Genomic DNA, 20478 nt, shown 5'->3' with positions numbered 1-20478 from the left:
CAGCTTTGTCAGTTCGTAATTCTGATGGGTACAGATGGACGAAAGATGAAATACACAACCAAGGTAGGCAGGGGAGGGATAATTTAAATAGAGTCATCAGGGTCTGTCCCTACATGGTCTTTGCTACCTGGAGTGCACCCTGGCAGGACAACCTGTACTTGCCTCCAGGGAACCTCCAGTTGTGGGGTCCTCACTGCTGGGCTCTTGGGGGTCGCCTGTGGTCATCCTTGTTGAGACAATGCTTTCTTCCCCCATGCTTTTCCTTTTCAACCCTTCATACATCCTTCCACTATTAGTTTATCTAAGGATATTTAAGTCATTCCTAACCATTTCACTGTCCAAGATGGGTCTTGTATCAACCTCACAGCTATGGGAACTGAGTCTTGGTGATTTTGAAATGGCTTGTCAGAAGTGAACAGGATAGGTGTTTGAGTCAGGATTCAAACCCACACCTTACTCCAAAGCGACACCTCCGTCTTCTTTCCCACGGTGCTTTCCCACTCCCCAGACCACAGAAGTGATCCTTTGTTGTCAGACGCCCTTGGTTGTGAAGGGAAATGTCCAATTATGAACCCAGGGTGTTTGAGGGGTGGATTTTCCTGGAGTAAGTCCGGGCTGTCGTTTGCTTTCCCCCTAGATGTTCCGTTCCCGTCGGGCCGGTGGACGTGCAGATACAGAACTCTTCCGTGTTGCCTTTTGGAAAACTAGTGGTTCAAAGTTCCATCGATTACAGTGCATTCAAGCTCAACGGCACGGTCGAGTGTAGGGCTTACAATGATGTGGGCAAGAGTTCTGCCTTTTTAAACTTTGCATTTAAAGGTAACAGCAAAGGTATATTTCTTTTTAATCCAATTTAAGGGGATGCTTAGGCTCTGCTTCCATATCAGTCATGATTTTAAGTCCATCCCATCATTGGCCATGTCGTTTCTGGTAATATCTACATTGCACTGTACTGTCATCAAACTCACTTTCATTCTCTACTAGTCCGTTAATAAAGTGTATGTGGTAATTTTGGCCATGTGGTATATGTATATTTTACATGTGTGTGTCCACATATGTATGTATGCATGCATGCACATGTATATATGTAATGAACTGTATATTTCCCATTGTTTTTATTAAAAAGGAGTAGAGAAGGAAAATAGGGGGGTATATTTACTTTATATCCAAACAGAAACAGAATTAGGGCAATTTAAAATTTTAAATTCCATTTAAAGACAGTTATTTCAACACATTGCCAGACACTATATCAGAAAATTGACACCGCTTTTTATGAAGTCGTGTTAGTGAGCTATTTCTTTAACATCTTGAAAATTTGATTCATGAGTGACTAGCTCTCCTAACAGAAGTTAAATGATCCTTGTGGACACGTTGATGAATTGCTATGACATTAGAAGACAAAGAGCTGAGCACCTACATTCTTAGGGCTCAGTTTTCATTTTTCCTGAGTTGGCAAAGACGAGTGCCAAAAGTGGGGTATTCTCAGTTTTTGAGTAATGAGGGGAAGAATCTTACATTGTTCTTCATCATAGGTTTTTTTTCAGATGGGGCAATAAAAAGAACACTTTAAAAATGTTTTTCTCAGTTGTGGAAGAGATTCATGCTCAATGCAAAAAAATTAGGAAAGTGCAGGAAAGCATAGAGAAGAAAATAGAAATCATCCATAAAGAAAATTTCTTAAAAGTTGTCCAAGGAAGGAATTTGATTGAAGTGCAAAGTTCATTCAGATGTTGCTTTTCATGGACAAACAGCATAAAATTATTTTTGTGGTACGGACATCTCACGCTCTCTTCCATAGGATCTGGGTCAAATTTATTTTAAAAGATTCCTTTCAATAACAAGACTAAGATCCTAACCAAGGCGCGCAGCTGAGGTGCGCACGGCTGTGAATGCTGCTGTGGGCTGTAAGGCGGGAGGCGGGTGGTTTGGGGTTAGGTGGTTGTACTGAAGACCCAGTCCTGCTGATGGGTTGTGATTCCACGTTCCTCTTTCGTTTCAGAACAAATCCATTCCCACACCCTCTTCACGCCTTTGCTGATTGGTTTTGTGATTGCGGCCGGTATGATGTGCATTATTGTGATGATTCTTACCTACAAATACTTACAGGTAACCATTTATTTGTTCTCTGCTCTGAGCACTCTCGTGATTGAAACATTGATCATCAAAAGATAATACGTCTTTCCCTTTCTCCCCCCACCAGAAACCCATGTACGAAGTACAGTGGAAGGTTGTCGAGGAGATAAATGGGAACAATTATGTTTACATAGACCCAACGCAACTTCCTTATGATCACAAATGGGAGTTTCCCAGAAACAGGCTGAGTTTTGGTCAGTACGAAGTGGGGGCTTTCCAAGGAACCTTCTTATGCACATGTAACAATGAGTTTAGGGAACCCCAATAGCTTCCTCTGTTTTATTCCACCTGGAACAGTAAATGTTTTCTATGAAATGTCGCCATCTTTGTTAGATTTGGCATAAAGCTCATTATAGGGAAATGTGTCTAGACAAATTTGTCTTTAATTCCTTTGTTGGTGTTAAAATTACACAGGTGGTCCTTTGGTCCCTGCAGCGCCACCCACTCTGTTCTTTTTCTTCTGCAGGGAAAACCCTGGGGGCTGGTGCCTTCGGGAAGGTTGTTGAGGCCACTGCTTATGGCTTAATTAAGTCGGACGCGGCCATGACTGTTGCCGTGAAGATGCTCAAACGTGAGTTTCTGCGGGCTGCTGCATGTGCTCCACATCGAGTTTGCCCCCCAAATTTGTTTGCTAACATAAGGTGTTTCTAATTTTAGCAAGTGCCCACTTAACAGAACGAGAAGCCCTAATGTCTGAACTCAAAGTCTTGAGTTACCTCGGTAATCACATGAATATTGTGAATCTTCTCGGAGCATGCACCATTGGAGGTAAAGCCACGACCAAAAAATTATCAAAAGGGGGGAAATTCTGAGATGATTTTGTCAGTGCTCAACTAATAGCTTCCTTGCAAGATTTTTACCCAGGTCATTGTTACCTAGTCTTGCTAGGTCCCCTCCCCCCACCCCACTCCAATTATTATTCTGAAGACTGAATATTTTAGTTTTATCATCACGTGTTGGGACGGCCCAGGACATACCTTAGTTACTGTGCTGCACGTCTCATCAACAACACTGACCTCTCGAATATCTCGAGAATACCTTATCTGCCCAGAAAACTTTTCTTTTTATCTTGCAGGCTTTATATTTTGCTGGGTTATATTTAGGCTCTAAAGGGTTAAAGGCATTTGCATACCATAATTAAAAGTAGGCCTTTAAGCCTCCCAGCTCTCAAATATACACCAAATGAGGCAAACACTTCACTTTTGTTAAAAATAACTTTCTAATCCTGAAGCATCCGTCGAGCCTCCCATCAGGGATTTCGTTTTGGTCTAAAGGAACAACGCTGTGTGAAAGGAGCTGTTCCCTGAGATCTGGAGAGCTCCGCGGTCAAGTTGACAACTTTATATAATTTCTTAAAACAGTCCCCATAAATGTCGCTTCACCACATCATGAATAGTTCATGAGAAATTTCTGCCCAAGTTAATTAGGTGCCTGTTAACTTCAGAGCTGCAGTTTTAGGCATTCACAGCACCGAGAAAACGTTTCGCTTAGTGCTCAGAACACAGGTGATGCCCTGTCATTTCAGGTTCTCCCACCTTCTAAAGGGTCTCAGCCAGCTTTTCCATGCGGTTGGCTTTCCTGTTGCACGTGCCCTCATTTCCATAATAATATTACCGAGAGGGTGTGAGCCCCACTCTGTGTGAGCAGAAGTGAATCAAAGGATTCATGTAGGAAGTTTGATAATGGTATAACCAGCAGTCACACCTGACCCCTAACCACTCAGAAATTTAGGTAAAAGGGGGCTTGCGTGCTTGGTTTTATCCCCATAATGCTGCTTTTTGATAAGCAGTGTTAATAGATAGGACTGCGTTGGTACTCAGTAGGCGTATCCCTTGAAACTGAATGCTGCTGGCCTGGATCACCCTGGGGCATTTTTATGGGAGGCAGGATTTGTCTGTATACCTCCACTCTTTCTAACCTTTTCCCATATGCTTGTAGGGCCCACCCTGGTCATTACAGAATATTGTTGCTATGGTGATCTTTTGAATTTTTTGAGGAGAAAACGTGATTCATTTATTTGCTCAAAGCAAGAAGATCACACAGAAGCAGCACTGTATAAGAACCTTCTGCATTCAAAGGAGCCTTCCTGGTAAGTCTGATTTACATCCATAGTCAGCTGTTGACAGGCAGTTCTGGGGTCATAAGGGTTTGCAATCAAGACTGATTCTTTCAAAAAATGAACTGAGGTACTTTGAGGTGCAAAATCAGAATTATTAAATCATTTAAATCATTTAAGCTGTGATGAACAGTTTACAGAGTTCAAATAGTATTTTTAAAGATTCAGGTAGTGTTAAACTTAGATTTTTGCCGATTTTTTTTAAATGCATCCTTAGTTTTTCCCTAAGCATTTGTTCTGTCCACCTGAATGAACTGGATACCTGTTTCCCTTATCATGGTTCTGCTCCTGCGTGTCATTCCATTATACTGTGGAGCCTGGTGCTATGTGCGTCTTTACAGTGAGACACTGTGTACGTGGAAAATGCAAAAGCTTGTCAAGTTGTCACAATAAATTCCTTTAAAACTTTTAACAGAATGGCAGAAAGCTCTGAACATAGCTCTGCATGTAGGTTTCTCGCCATCTACCTCTAAATTATTTCTATGTACTTTACCTTTAAAAAAACCTCATTATGCTATAAAAAGGCATAACTACTGTAGCACATTTAAAGAAATTCTGCACCTTATTTTTAATCTCTTTCATCACTGATAGCATTCTGAATTTAAATGATGTGTAAAGAGCTTCAAGTTCCTTTAAGGAGAATTAGTGTGGTTTACAACTAGAATAGAAATCTTCTCTGCCATGCCTTGTCTCTTGTTTCCAAATGTTGTTAAGATCCACCACCAAAGCAGATTCACTCAGCCCAGCAGAAATCATACCTCTCGTGCCCCGTCCCTTGTACTTTATATTTTTATAGTTGTGTGGTGGGTTTTTTCTCTTCTTTTTATTCACTGTGTTCCCAACAGTTTGAGATGGCAAGACTTGGTCTCCTAATCTTTTAACTCCAGGCCCTTAAGGAAACCTCAGTAAGTATCACTGATGGGCAGTTACCTCTTAAAGGCCTTTTTTGTGCCTCTGGCTAAAGTTTGAAACCCCAGGTGACGCTTTAAAAATTTTTTTTAATCCAGTAAACTTGAGTGTTGTCAAGCAGTAGTAAAACACAGTACCAACCAGCTTTTGTTAGTTTCTCCACAGCCCGTGCTCTTTATGTGAATAAATGAGCCACTTTGCCTTATTTCTAAAGCCTTGGTCTCATACGTATTTTTTAACTCTCTGAAATAATGGCCTAAATTGTTCAGTCCTGTGTGGAGTTCTTTGTGCTTTGGGATCCCATATGGGATTGGAACCATCCACACACTCTGAAGGAGATAGTTGTCATGGTGTTTCTATGCTAATCACAAGCAGGAAGTACTAGAAATCTTGAAGACTCTCCAGCCAAATGTTGCAGATTCAAGAGGTCCAGATGGTTCAGAAAATCATCCAAATTATTGGTGTTCATCTGAACCAAACTTGTTTTTTTTAAAGCATCTCCCATCAGTTGCTGTATGTTAATGATCTCTGTCTGCTCCCCCATAACACACACATCTCAGAAACTCTGGTTCTTTGTCTCTCATCTTGTCTCTTGGGGCTAATTCAGAGAGTTTGAAGTTATATGGGATAATGCTTTGGGGCTCTGTTTTCTATTAAATCTCCAGTGTCCAGAGAGGGAACATTTCTAACCCGAGTCTCGTGTATGATTGAACACAAAAAAACCCATCTCATTCTTGGGGATGGGACCCTCAGGTTGAATGTTAAAAATTCATCTCTGACTGAAGAAGATTTTCTTCATTCAAACTTGGTGATATTTTCTTTGAATAAAATCAGCCTATTATGTAAAAAGGGAGGGGGAGATAGAGCTCGCCCCCTGGGTGCTCCCCCGTTTCCCATTTTATTCAATCATGACTGATGCATGTTTTCTCTCTCGCAGTAGTGACAGCACTAATGAGTACATGGACATGAAGCCTGGAGTTTCTTATGTTGTACCGACCAAGGCAGACAAAAGGAGATCAGCAAGAATAGGTGGGTACCCGCCAAGTGATAAAATCCACTTTATTTACAGAGGATTTCTCATTCCACCGTGGAATATAACACCATCCCCGGTAGTGGCCAGTCCTCCTTTGTAGTGCGGTCCAGTGGCAATGCCAATAGTGGTGGGTGACAGGTAAGGGGTACCAGGGGGTGTTTAGTGTCAAAGCATGGGTTATCGTATCTAAGCATCTTATTGCATCTATGAAAATATATGCATATCAAATATGTATTTTGCATATCAGATTATTTCGAGTACATATTTTGCGTATCAAAAATAGGAGGTTGTTGTATGAATCCACCATCCTTCTCCTGTAAAGGTTTTATAACCTACTCCAGGACTGTGACTATTACTTTATGAGTCAACATCTACCTGTCCTCAACACTGGGGGAGGTCATTGGCCTGCAAGTTCACATCAGTTCGTTCACTACCAGCTTTTGGTCTTATTGATGTCACTCACTGTCTTTTGTTTTCCTCACCTTTCAGGTGTTAATTGATAACAAAATCCTTCTCCTCTCAACAGGCTCCTACATAGAAAGAGATGTGACTCCTGCCATCATGGAAGATGACGAGTTGGCCCTGGACCTGGAGGACTTGTTGAGCTTTTCTTACCAGGTGGCAAAGGGCATGGCCTTCCTGGCCTCGAAGAACGTAAGTGGGAGTGATTTGAAGATGAATCTTTTTTCCCTACACGAAGCATTTCAGAGCCATAGTTAGAATGCAGAGTGTCATTTTGAAGTGCGGTAACCAAAAGCAGAGGAAATTTAGTTTCTTCATGTTCCAACTGCTGTCTCTTTGGAATTCCTGTTCTCATGTATAAGCTTTAAAGTGTAATCCTGTCTAAATGAGCTTTCTATGAATACTTTTATATGCAATGAATTCATTTAAACCTTTTGGCTTTTAGGATACAGAAGCTGTTAGAAAATAGTAATTATCTTATCAGCGAAAGGAAAGGGCACCTCATGTAGCTGCAGTGCTTGGGGAGGCATATACTTGGGTTTTCTTGAAATCAGACTGCTAGTATTGCATGTATGGTTTATAAAGTGTTGGGGGAAGAAGGGATCAGAGAGAATAATAAACACTTGGGAAGAGAGTGAGGATGGGAAGAGATGATGGAACCAAAACACGGAACATGGTCTCTGGAAGGGCGAGAGGAATTCCTGAGGAAGTGGGATGAACAGAGTAGGATAAGGTCACGGATCCGACTCTGATGTGTCAGTGGTGACATTTCCAAACAATTACATACTAGCAGAGGATATAGGATGGCTGAAATAAAGAGCCTCTTCCCTGTGTCCTCGGGAGGTGTCAGGTTGAAGTTACAAAGACCTTTTAGAAATTCTATAAAAGGACATTCACAGAGAAGCATGCAAAAAATGAGGTTTTGGTGTAAAAAAATAGGATAGGACTATTTGATGTATTTTCCTATGAATGAAAGCAGTCCCAAGAAAGCATTTATTCAAGTTGGTTTTGGGAAGTGATTATAGTAATTAAGGTCCTAACGATGTGAAACACAAATTTTGAGCATCATTCAAGGCATAATTTAGATACTTATTTTTGGTGCACAAAATAATTGAAATGTAAAGCAGAAGTATTGGATTTGTATAACACAAGCAGCACTGTAGCATTAAACATAGTTTTCACCCTTTAAAGGTTTAAAATAAATCTAAATGTCTTTCCCCTCCCCCTCTCTTCTGATACAGTGTATTCACAGAGACTTAGCAGCCAGAAATATCCTCCTTACTCATGGTCGAATTACAAAGATTTGTGATTTTGGTCTAGCCAGAGACATCAAGAATGACTCTAATTATGTGGTCAAAGGAAACGTGAGTACCTTGACAGTCCAGTGAAGGATTTTAGTTTCAAGTTTTCATAAGAATTGTTGTTTATGATTCTCATAATGCAAATCCTACCTTTGAGATACCATGCACTTTAGCAGTCAAATTAAGTGTACTTCAGCAAAATTTGCATGCTATGCCGAACATTCCTACAACTCACACTCTGATAATAGAATTCCTAATTCTAATTGTGTAATTATGGGGCATGTGAAGGAAACAGAAATAGCCTTAGTTTTCATTATAGCCGGCGAATAGCAATGAACTCGATTTTGCTCCAGTGAAACAAATGTGAACCTGAAGGTCACAGCAGGAGAATTTTATTTTGAGATTGACATGCCATGTGAAAAAGATTTAAAATCTAAGATAATGTTCGCAATTAGGTATAGAGAATGTTGGATCTTATAATCAATAGAGAGCTTATTGAATCAGTTCATAAGTTATAATTGGTTTATAGAACATAGTGATTTTATTCTAAAGTGCTTTATTTCCTTGCCAATTTTCATTGTATCACCAGCCCTTGGCATTATAATGCAATGTCTTCACATTTGAGGAGCTGCAGTATATTTCAGTGATGTTTGTCTGTGATGACACAAGTTTGCAGAGGTTGATAGAGCCCACGATTTCCAGAACAGCATCCCATTAACATGGGAAGTCAGGTAGCCCTGTATACATAGTCTTCTACATCAGTTTTCCCGGGCCCATTTCTACAGTCCAGATTTATTCCTGGAAGTAGCTATTTGCATCCCTTATGATAAGGCAATAATATATATTATATATTATTTCTTTTTTGTCACTGTGGCACCTTTATGGGTTGGCTGTATTCAACTCAGGTTTATAGGAACATTGCCAGGTTTACCTCCTGCTCAAAGCATGCATTCCTCCAAGGCTAGATTTCATCATTAGGACCATCAATAAAATGATGTTCTTTACATCCTAATGCACTGTTGGAAGGAAGAATGTAAGATGGTTTTTTAGGCCTATGAATAGTGACAAAACTACAAAAGGAAGAAGGTAGCAGCTTCCGGGCCCAGTGTCCCCAAGTTCAAATCTGGCTCCATCATTTAGTGGCTGTGTCATATTTGCCAAAAATTATCCAACACTTCTGAATGTTGGTTTTTCTCCTCTTGGGAATAATACTATCAGCTTCCTCATAAAGCTGTAATGAGGATCGGTCAATTAATATATGCAGAGTGCTTAGAATAGAGCCATGCACAGCGTGGCTAATACTTATATGGCACTTTTTATGCTGACTATTCTTCATAGCTGTCTTATTTGAAATATCACTAATCATGACAATGGCTATGTTGCAGTTCATTGATGGCATGTTATTGGTTAGTGACCTTAGCTGAAATTACTGAGGATAGGTTAGTTCCCTCTAGGCTTCTGTATTGTGGACTCCAGCTCAAGTCAGCTGAACTAACTGATCTCAGATGTCACTTTCAACAGGGAACGGAGTAAGGAAAATGTATGGACAAGTTAAAACAGCATGGAAGCTCACATAGCCGGTTACCGCCCCCAAATGTACACCATAGTCATTTGCAATCTCCTTGTTGGGTCAGTTTCTCTGGAAGTCCCTCCATTGTTACATGGGTCCTTAGTCATTTTTGTGCCATGGTCTCTTCCTTAGAGTGGCAAATCCTGTGGATCTTCTGTCAGGACACTGTTTTAATTGTGCAAAATAAAGTAAGTAGTATAACCAAGGAGGCAGTCCAACTGAATTACTGTTATCAAAATATTCAAAAGTAAACTTGTAATGTGGCAGTACATGTGCTTTGTTACACAGAATTCTACATTGTAGCTGTGGGCCTTCAAACTGCTCTGATTTCAAAGTGATGATGAATGTAGGCACTGGGCTCTGATGAGGGCAGCTGTGATTGCTGTCGGTGACACAGTTGCAGGTCCTGCTCAGACTACTGTGCTTTGTTGCCTTCGCTCGGAATTTAAGGAAATAGTAAACTTCACTTAGAAGTTAGTGTGCACTGAAATCTCATTTCTTTCCTTCCAAGTTCATAGGTACCTGAATTCAAGACCTCAGGTTAAGAGCCCCTGTAGGAGCATTAGAACAAAATCACAGGGTCAGGGAGGATATTGGAAGGGTTTTTTTTTTCCCTTTGGACTACAATAACTTTAAAGATTAGAAAAATGTGCCTTAGTTTTCCATTCTAAATGGATTAAGAGAAGGATTGATTTAGTTTTCTATGGTACATTAAGATCCAGGAATCCAGAACGTCTTTAAGAGGAATAGTCACGGAAAGTTTGGCTCGATTTTAGCAGAAAGGATTCAGGATGTGAAACTCAGCTGTTGAATGTAAGCCCTGAATCTGCCACTCACCTTCTTGGACTAGTCACAATCCGCACACGCCACTGCTCTGTGCTGAGTGCTTGCTTATGCCGCACCACTTCTCAGGTATCAGTGAGTCAGGCGAAGCCTGTTGACCCGCATTATCTCATTTAGCCTACAAAACAACTCGTGAAATTTAAAGTATTATTTTTGTTTTACAGAAGAAGATACAGAGGCTTAGTTACAGATATTTAAGTGACTTTCCTAATGTATTACTCAGGGATAGTTTTAGTTGTATATGACAGAAAACCCAAAAGAAAAGAAAAGGAAGTATAGGAATAGCAGGCCAGGCCTGTTATAGAGGCTCCATGAAGTGCTGGGGAACAAATCTTTCCCCTTCCTGTGTTTTACCATCCCTGAGGGTAGTCCTAATCTTCATGGTTTGGGATGGCCACTGCTGGCCAGACCACCACATCCAGAAGGCAGGGTGAAGGAAGAGACAAGAAGGGAGAGGGCAAAGGCACAAGCCAACTGTATTTTAAGGAGGTTTTCCTGAAGCTCCCCTACAATACTTGTAACTTACTGGCCCAAACTGAGTCACATGACTCTACCTCACTGCAAAGGGGCTGGGAAATGCAGTTCTTATTGTGGGAAGCCGTGTTTCTAGCATGAAGGGAAACAGGGAAAACACACTCAGTGGTAACTGACAAGTCTGTGTTGCTCAAGGCCAATGGCGGAGTCAGAATTAGGACCCATGTCCGTCTGCCTCTGATGTCTGTGCTGGAGTGACTCGGTGCCCCCATCTTGAAAATGGTATACTTGTGAGCTGCCTGTTTCAGAGGTAGATGGAATTCACTGGAAGTTATATAGATAAAAGGCTTCTGTGAGAGGACAGGTAGGTCCTCGCCCCCCTCTCTCAGCAGGAGCAACGTCAATAGGAATATATTCTGCTCAGTTTTTTGGAGCTTCTGCATTTACGTTGTGCTTCCATTACAGGCTCGGCTGCCTGTGAAGTGGATGGCACCTGAAAGCATATTCAACTGTGTGTACACATTTGAAAGTGACGTCTGGTCCTATGGGATTTTTCTGTGGGAGCTGTTCTCTTTAGGTAAAGTGATCCTTGCCAAAGGCACCTTCATAGGCTCAGAGCACCTACTAAGGTTTTATCAGCATCCTGCTTTCTTATGAGTAACACTGATTTGCAAACCATTTGTGCCTCAGGAAGCAGCCCCTACCCTGGAATGCCGGTGGATTCTAAGTTCTACAAGATGATCAAGGAAGGGTTCCGAATGCTGAGCCCCGAGCACGCACCTGCTGAAATGTAAGGGCCAAGATGTTTTCCTTCAGATTCTGTTTCCCCTTTTATTTTTCTTTTTCAAGACAGAAGCCCAGATGTTGAGGGTTTTCAAGTAGGCCAGTTTGAAATGTCACCTGGTTCCTGTTTAAGACCCTGGTCAAATGTCATTTCTGTAGCTTATTTTCCTCCTCTCTTGTCACCAAATACGCAGAGGGTTTCAGTAGCATTTCATACATAGAGTATGCTATTCAGTATGTGCAGGCGCCTAGCCCTGGCATTCTTTTTGGAATGATTGCTTGGCGTACACCTGAGGACTGGCGGGTGACAGGCATTGAGGGGTGATGGGACACGGCCCTCGTTTTGCAGGTATGACATAATGAAGACTTGCTGGGATGCCGACCCCCTGAAAAGGCCGACATTCAAGCAGATTGTCCAGCTGATTGAGAAGCAGATTTCGGAGAGCAGCAATCATGTGAGTACACTCTGGGCCCGCCCAGGACCCCCCTTCTTTCAGTCCCAGGTATGTCCCCCTTCTCGGGCTATGGGGGTGAGGACTACCTTCCCCACCCCTTCGCTCCCTGGCTTGGGCTGTACATTGGACTTTGGGTGGGAACGTAAAGCTAAGGAAACAAGTTCTTTCTGCCCAATCACCCTGTTCTGAGCCAAAGAAGGATGTGGGATGAGGGTGGAAGAGAGCAGAGGGCTTCACACTCAGAAGTGTGGAAGTGGAAGTTTCCATAAGGATTTGCCACGTTTCCTCCCCCACCCCAAGTGCTGGTCATGGGGTCGGCGTGGACTCTGTCTCACATGTCAGGGCCATTCAGAAGTTGGAGGGTTGGGATGGTGTGAACTAGAATAAAAGCATAAAAAGACAGCCTGTTACTGTGGTGAAATAAGCCTTCTGCTCAAACAAGCATAGCTGGAAAATGGCAGAGAGCTGTCATGCCCACAAGCCACATAGGATGAAGAGCTGTTGGAAGTCGTGAGATCCCTCCCAGTGATTTGAGGAGGGAGGAATTCAAAACCCAAATCCATTCTTTCTTCCTCTTTTAAGGAAGATAGATCCTTACTTTGACTCAGATTTTTTAAGTTGCTTTTTTTCTGGATTATGTGCTCGGAGCTCATTTCTAAGCGTTATACCCCTGGTACTTCAGGGTTAAAGCCTGCTCTTCTGGGTGTCAAAGCGTATTTCAAGTGAAGCAGCCTTTTCCACCCAAGTGCTCGATTCTCAGTGGAAGACCTGTGGAAGGGCCCCAGATTTCTCAGCAAATTACATGGGCTGTTGGGTTGTAGTTAGCGGCCTAGTTTTATTAACCTTTTAAATAGATTAGGTAGTGCCTGTTCTTAGAAGTGTCCTAGCAAAAAGCACTTTTTTTTTTTCTATCACTTCCTACATAATCAGGCCTTGGGGAAAATGAGGGGTAAAGGAAAACTTACATTTTCTTTTGTCATATGATTTGGTTTGGGACTGTGAAGGTCTCTGTTTAATAGTCTTCCTCTGAATGTACCCCATTGGCTACTGTGCTCAGTGTAGGGGCTAGTGCATTGACCATGGACTTGTTTTCCTCAGATTTATTCCAACTTAGCAAACTGGAGCCCCAACCAGGAGAACGTGGTGGTGGACCATTCCGTGCGGATCAATTCCGTGGGCAGCAGCGCCTCATCCACCCAGCCTCTGCTTGTTCATGAAGATGTCTGAAGCAGACCACATGCCCGGGGTCTCCCCAGCACAGCGATCCCCATTCTTCTGGTTTCTACGACCTTTTTTTTTTGACTAGTATCCTACTCCAGGATAATGGACACCCCCCACTGTAATCCTGTCTTTATGAGCACACTTTAGTGGCTGATGATTTTTGTCATCAGCCCCTACCCCCTTGCCAGGGTTCAAACTGCATATATTCTCAATAGCAGAGTAGCTGCTGATAATGAAACATAGTTCTGAGTTGGAGAAAGGCAGAGCGGGATAGACTTTAGACACCTTGAGTCCTTTCTGAGCCTTCTCTATTTCTGTTCGACAGTGTGGTTGATAGTTTATTTGAATAAATGGCAGTAGTCACCTTCGGCCCTCATAACCATCCATAATGATGTGATGGTGTAGCAAGATTAGAAGCTGAAAGCTAAGCCCTTGATGTGGAAAATAGAATGTTATTAGGACAAAGGTCAGGAGTCTATGAATATCTGGGTTTAAGAACTCTATTTCATGCTGGGAATGAGACGTAGACCATGAAAAAATGCTCCCCGAGCATGAATGAAGACTTGCTGCTGAGCGTGAGCCTTTGTGCTACTGACCTGCTTTCTAACCAGAGTTTGCTGCTGGGGAGTGAAATGGAGACGGGGCCCCCCAGCCTGCATCTGTATATACTCATCCTGCAATGTCCATGTTCGTGTGTCTGAGGCGGGAAACCCACAAGGTGTCGTTTCTGGATACAACTCTGGCTCAAGTCTGCTGTATGTAGGAATAGATGAAGAGCCAGGCAAGTTTGAAGGACATAGTGCTGAGAGAGAGAGAGAGAGAGAGAGAGAGAGAGAGAGAGAGAGGGAGAGGGCGAGAGAGAGAGAATATAATTGTCAAGCAAAGTTTTAACAAAAATCTCCTCTTGTAGCCGATGAACTCGCTCATACATTCTCCAGAACAAGCCTACTAGCTTCACAACGACATTGTGTTCAGTAGATTTGATGCCATTTGAAAAGATCTATTGCATGAGTCTGGCAGGGGTGTGAACACAGTGCTGTCTTAGTTTGGAGCAGGAGATAAAGTTGAGATTCAGCCCTCCTTTGCAGGCACATCCTGGACACCGAGCCAGTATCTAGATGTGTGTATGTGTGCACGTGTGTGTATGCCTATAGAAAAATCTTTTGGGGGGCATTCTTGCCCTGAGCCCAAGAGGGTCCTTCAGTACCCAAAAAGTAGCTTGGCTTTCACTATTCATGCTGCTCTTGATTCCCTTCACCTAGCCGTCCTGAGAAGCTTGCCCAAAGCTTACCTAGAGGCATATAGAACATGTAGTGCCTGATAAGTACTTATTTATTTGCAGTCCACCTGCACTTAAGGCACTCTGTTATTTATACTCAACATACTGTACTCGTTCCTTAGACCTTATTAATGCTTCTCTCCCACTGAAACGTATTTAAATTTTACCCTTTAGGTTGTAGCCTGGATATCATGCTTAGAGTTTACCTTCTTTTTCATCACTGCCAAACTATAAGAGGCCCATGTGTACATGGCAAGGTCCGTGTGTTGTCTTGCAAGATTCAGGTATGCTGCTTTCACCGTTTCCCCTCCTCGGTCCCTTAGATGACATTTAGAGAACTGTGGCCATTTATCTGGAAGTAACCATTTGCACTGGAGTTCTATGCTCTCGCACCTTTCCAAAGGTAATAGGTTTTGGGGCTTTTTTGTTTTTGTTTTGTCTTTTTTTTTTTTTGTCAATGAAAGAGATTGTCGCTGTTTGCCCTACTTTGAAAATTTCCTTTTTGTTTCTATTGACTTTGATTAGAGTAAGAAAAGTGATTGTTAACTGTAGATGTCTAGGTACTTCAGGGGCACTTCACTGAGAGTTTTGTCTTGGGTATTCTTGAAAGTTTATATTTTTATAATTTTTTTTTACATCAGATGTTTCTTTGCAGTGGCTTAATGTTTGAAATTATTTTGTGGCTTTCTTTGTAAATATTGAAATGTAGCAATAATGTCTTTGGAATATCCCCAAGCCCATGAGTCCTTGAAAATATTTTTTATATATACAGTAACTTTATGTGTAAATATGGAAGCGGTGCAAGTTTAAAGGATGTCGGTGTTCCATGTGTTTTTTTCCTGATATGTTGTCCAATTGTTGACAGTTCTGAAGAATTCTAATAAAAATGTAAATATATAAATCAAGTGGATTTTGTGATTATTTTAATTTTCTTAGTGACATTAAACCTCGAAGCGGTAAGGTGCATTCACCTTGACACTAGGAAGTTTTGCGCTCAGTGTGCGTAAGACCCAACAAGGCTCAGATCATTATTACACGCTTGAAAATTCAATCGACATTTATTAAGAATGTAGTATGTGCTATATATTTTCTTATCTTATTCTTATAATCCATGGTCTCCACTTAAATTGAAAGATAGGTATAGAAAACACTTTGAGAATTCGACACATTATGATGATTGTTATTAGGTCGACTCCTGGGGAATGACCATTTTTGTGGGCAACATAATGGTCAAATAGCAACAGTTTTATGTGGTTCCATCTCATATAACTGGCATGGTTCCTCCTAAAAGAGATTGTCTAAAAATTAGCAGGAACAGTAAACTGATTTGCGAGGTTGACATGGGGAGTCTCCCAAGAAAGTGGTTCGTGTTCTTGTTGGCTTTGGTTTTGGAGAGAGGTTAGTTCATCTTTAGATGCTCATGCTCCACCTATCAACCCTCACACTTGCTTCTGGAACTGAGTTAAGTCCTATCACACACTTGGAGGGAGGTGACTCGTACCTGTTAGTTCAGTGCTGTCTTACAGCTGGAGCATCCTTGGTGATCAGGAGACACTGTCCAGACCAGCGGGTCCTGCACAGCGCCTGCGAAGCCTTCCAGCTTGAAGCAAAGAGCTGTCCTGAGCCATGTAATCCTGTTAAGAATGAACACCATCAGTCTTGATTTCCTTTATCAATGTGGCATCTGCACCTGTAGACGTATCTCCTGAAAGGAAAGGGGAGGGTGAAAGGCGATCTGTAATGAAGAAGAATTGTTTAAAATCAGGAGGAACTAGGGAGGCCAGGAACACAGCAGTGAAAAACCGATCCACGTTTCAGTCAGGTGATTTTCATTATTTTAGACAAGAATGAACGCTAAGGGACCACAAAACAAGTCATTTCTGAATGTTTTCAAGTGTCATTTGGACCTCTTCATGTGTGTGAAACCTTGAGTTAGAAGCAGTCAACAGCCCTTACATTACTCGTCTGTAGCTACGTCCCCCTCACTGGCCCAGCTTTTAATAGCAAAGTGTAGTATTGGGTGCGTGGTGCACAGGCTCAGATTGGGGTCCCATCTTTTTGCCAGCCCTCTCTCTGTCACTGCTGCTGAGTGACCTTGGGCAGATTAGCTCTTCAATTCTCACAGTAGTGTCTACTTTGATGTACTAATATGAGGCTGGCAAGACCACCTTGTTCATACATGTAATACATAAATAGTGCTCCAAAATGGTAACTGTTACCATGGCTAATTAGTCATATTAGGAAGGAATAAGGTGCTCCTGTACCAGCATAACTCAGTTGTCACCCCACCAAGAATTATACAATCGAAAATTTGCATCTTGTTTTTTTAAATGTAAACAATACTGCGCTGGTTTGCTATGACACTTGGCTCTGTTACTGAGATTTCTGTTTGATTAGAATCCCAACTTTTTAGCTAGGAATTGAAGGCCCTCTGCTCTTGTCCCAGTCTTCCTTATGGGCTTGTTTTCCCATTGCCATAGGCTCATGGATATGCGCCACTCTTGTGATTCTGTCCTCAGACTCCACAGTGTCCATTCTCCCCCAACAGGCCCACCTTTCTAGGCCACGGGCAGTTGGTCTGCGTCCCCATGGCGCTCCACACTTCCCACGCTCTCACGACCTTTCCTGCCTTGTGCTGTAATTATTGGGGTTCTGGTCTTATCTTTTCCTCACTCCCTATATCCAGACTTAAAAATCAATCAACATAAAATACCTACCTGTTCCAGAGTCACTGGTTTTATTATTACTTACTTGTTAAAATACTTAATTATCAAGAGACTCAGAGGTTCAATCGTTCTGAGGTTGCAAGAGGTTACACCTTGCTCAAGTTCACTTAGTAATACTTGAGGCCAGAATCTGAATCTAGATATGAGTCTCCACTCAGTGAAGGCAAATATCTGGCCTTCCCAGGCTGGCATCTCCACTCCTTTGTCCTTGCAGACATCACTCATGTCTCATAGCACTCTGTCCCATGGAGCCAAGATGCCTTAAATTCTAAGCCTTCAGGAAGCCCAGATAAGTCAACTGGAGTTAGTCTAAGGACAAACTTACCTGTCACCTTTAAATGATTACCGAGCTTCAGTTGTCTTGAGGCACAGGTATTCTCCATCCCAGGCACTCCTGAGGCTGCTAGCACCGGCTTCGTGCGTGGTTAATTAATATACTTTGAATAATTAAACATTCCATCAGCATGGAGTAAGAGCCATCTGGGAGGAAATGGATCCAGAAAAGCCTGGAAATATAAGAAAACACAGCTTTTCCTCCAGACTGGGGCCTATGAAGGCAGCTTCATTTCGCACTGGGGTGAGGCTTTGGGGAGAAGGGAAAGGGGAACTAGGAAAGTGTCGGCAGCCTTACCAGGCCTGCACAGCTGCTTTGTGGGAAGGAGAGGTAAGGGAGGACTTGGGTGCATGGGGAACGGTGGAGAGGAAGGGAAAGTGGCGGTAATTCTCTTCCTCATTCAGAAGCTGGGGAAGGCATTGGAGTAAGTTACCAAGGAGAAGACCCTGGGCTAGAAATACAGAAGCTGAAGACTGAGGATACATCCCCTACCCCAGCCTTGACCCTGGGAGAGGGTCATCAGGGTCAGCGTCTCCATGGGACATGCCCCCCCAGGAGAGGGCTTAGGGTTGGCTGGGAAGCCTTCCTTTGCGTTCATTTTTGTAAAGTTCTGTAATTTGCCATGTATAATGCACACCTTTTTGCCCAGATTTTTGAGGGAAAGATAAGGATGCGCATTACGTGTGGGTATGATGATTACACACCATGGATATAATCTGTGTATGATTTGCACAAAAACAGGTGTGCATTATAGACGGCAAAATAGGGCCACAGATTGAGTGGCTTAAAAACAGATTTATTGTCTCAGTGCTGGAGGCTAGAAGTCCAAGGTCAGGGTGTTGACAGGGTTAGCACCTCCTGAGTGTTGTGAGAAGCTTCTTCACCTCCACAAGCTTCCATTGGTTTTCTGGTGATCTATGGTGTTCTTTGCCTTACAGATCCCTGCCTTCTTCACGTGGGGTTCTTCCTCAGTGCATGTATCTGGGTCCAAATTCTCCCTCTTGATATAAAAACAGCTGTCATATTGGATTAGAGACCTACCCTGTTCCAGTATGACCTCATCTTAACTAATTATATGTGCTATGACCTTATTCCCAAATAAGCCCTCTGAAGTCCTGGGGGATACAGTTAGGACTTCAACATATGAATTTGGTGGGACACAATTTAATCCATAATAGAAAGACCTCAAAACCCTCTGTATTATAACAGGTGACCTGGTCTTCACTGGAGTACTGAAATTGACTCTCTAAAAACTCGAAGAAACTACAAAAGTGATTGCCCAAGTGTCAATTTCAGAGCACTCTTCTCAATGGTTACCTAACACAGGAGCAGACACTCAATACTTACAGAAGGAATGAAACTTCCTGCAGTGGAAACCCCTCCTCCTTGGAACTTGCCTCTTCGCCTGCCCTCCCTCCTCATCTCTCAGTTTTCCTCCATCAGCCCTTGAAAGGGCAGAATTCTAGGTCTGGCCCTTTATTGTCTTCTTTCACCGGATATGCTCCCACTAAGCTCTGGTCCACCTCCTCTAATCCCTGGGATGCGTCTGTCTTCCACCCACTGACAAGTTCCATCTATGTCTCTGATCGTTCTCCCGATAGAGACTGGGTTTGCCAGGTGACATAAGGCACCCAGTAAATGTCACATGCAGTGTTTGGGGAATACAGATTCTAACAACTTATTGTTTATCTGAAATTGAAATTTAGATGGGTATCCTTGCTAAATCTAATAACCCTTGATTTGATCTTGGGCCTCTTGAAGTTAGGGACTGAGCCTAATTAATCATTGAATAGCCAAAGTTGCAGTGATTGTGAAGAATGGGGAAGAACCTAATTTTAGGGCAAGTCTGTAGGTGGCAAATCTCAGATTTGCTTTCTAAGTTATTTCACCTTTATTCTTGAAAAATATTTTCACTCTATATAGAAATCAAGGGTGGCAATTATATTTTTTAGCATATTTATTTCCACTCTCTTCTGGTTTCCATTGTTGCTGTTGGAAATGTAGATCCATCTGTTCTTTTGAAGGTAATTTTTCATCTTTTTTTCTTTATTGGCTTCTGACTTTGTTTTCTGGTTTTTGTAGTCTCACTATGACATGTGTAAGTTTGAAATTCTATTTGTCCTTATTCGTGGTTTTTTGGACCTCTTGAATTTATGGATTGGTGTCTTTCATCAACACTGGGAAATTCTCAGCCCTTTTAAGTTGCCTCTGCCCACCCTGCTTCTCTCCTCCTTCTGGGATTCCAGTTCAGTGCATCCTGGAGCCTTCACTCTGTCCTCCATGTCTCTTAATCTACCTTCCATATTTTCGTTCTTTTTGCCTTTCTACGCTACGTGCAAGGTGATCCCCCTTCCGCGCCTGTCCATGGAGAATATTTTTAGCATCTTTGTTGAAGTATAATTAACATACCACTAAATCCATTTGTAAGTGTATAGAACAGTGATTTTATACATTGTATAGAATTTTGCAACCACAATGCAATTTTAGAGCATTGCTATGATTGCCAAAGTTTCCCTCCGTCCTCTTTTCAGTGAATAGGCATTCCAACAATTTTAACAAACTAATTTCCAATTATTCTTGCCTCATAAGAAGACCCTGCATATTTGACTCTTTTAGAACATGCGCTCATTCAATGAGCCATTTCTTTCCTCTGGGATCTTTCTAAATGTTTTGGTCATAGAAATGACAGTGACAATTGGTAGGTTGTCCTGCTTAGATAATAATCAGTGATGGTTACAATGGTGATATGATGATGATGATGCTAGCTACCATTATTGAATGCCTACTACGTACCTGGATTTATTATGTCAGATGTTTTACACATACCACTGTATTTAAG

The 20478-nt window shown here is 42.1% G+C and overlaps 1 protein-coding gene across 2 annotated transcripts in view; it reads left to right on the top strand.

Annotated features, from left to right (window-relative positions):
* KIT (KIT proto-oncogene, receptor tyrosine kinase) overlaps positions 1 to 15484 on the top strand; it is a 77792-nt gene extending 62308 nt beyond the window's left edge. The window contains exons 9-21 of one of the 2 annotated variants that reach the window (XM_053922926.2): positions 638 to 831; positions 2000 to 2106; positions 2201 to 2327; positions 2600 to 2704; positions 2791 to 2901; positions 4072 to 4222; positions 6096 to 6187; positions 6718 to 6845; positions 7895 to 8017; positions 11307 to 11418; positions 11532 to 11631; positions 11974 to 12079; positions 13178 to 15484. In XM_053922926.2, the coding sequence (XP_053778901.1) occupies positions 638 to 831; positions 2000 to 2106; positions 2201 to 2327; positions 2600 to 2704; positions 2791 to 2901; positions 4072 to 4222; positions 6096 to 6187; positions 6718 to 6845; positions 7895 to 8017; positions 11307 to 11418; positions 11532 to 11631; positions 11974 to 12079; positions 13178 to 13306 (1585 nt within the window). In that variant the 3' untranslated portion in view covers positions 13307 to 15484. The remainder of the gene's footprint in view (positions 1 to 637; positions 832 to 1999; positions 2107 to 2200; positions 2328 to 2599; positions 2705 to 2790; positions 2902 to 4071; positions 4223 to 6095; positions 6188 to 6717; positions 6846 to 7894; positions 8018 to 11306; positions 11419 to 11531; positions 11632 to 11973; positions 12080 to 13177) is intronic. The other variant, XM_024573740.4, reaches the window with a different exon arrangement.
* Positions 15485 to 20478: the final 4994 nt, after the last annotated feature.

Source organism: Desmodus rotundus, chromosome 4, assembly GCF_022682495.2.
Source record: "Desmodus rotundus isolate HL8 chromosome 4, HLdesRot8A.1, whole genome shotgun sequence".
NCBI lineage: Eukaryota > Metazoa > Chordata > Mammalia > Chiroptera > Phyllostomidae > Desmodus > Desmodus rotundus.
This window is presented reverse-complemented; position numbering and strand designations above follow the sequence as displayed.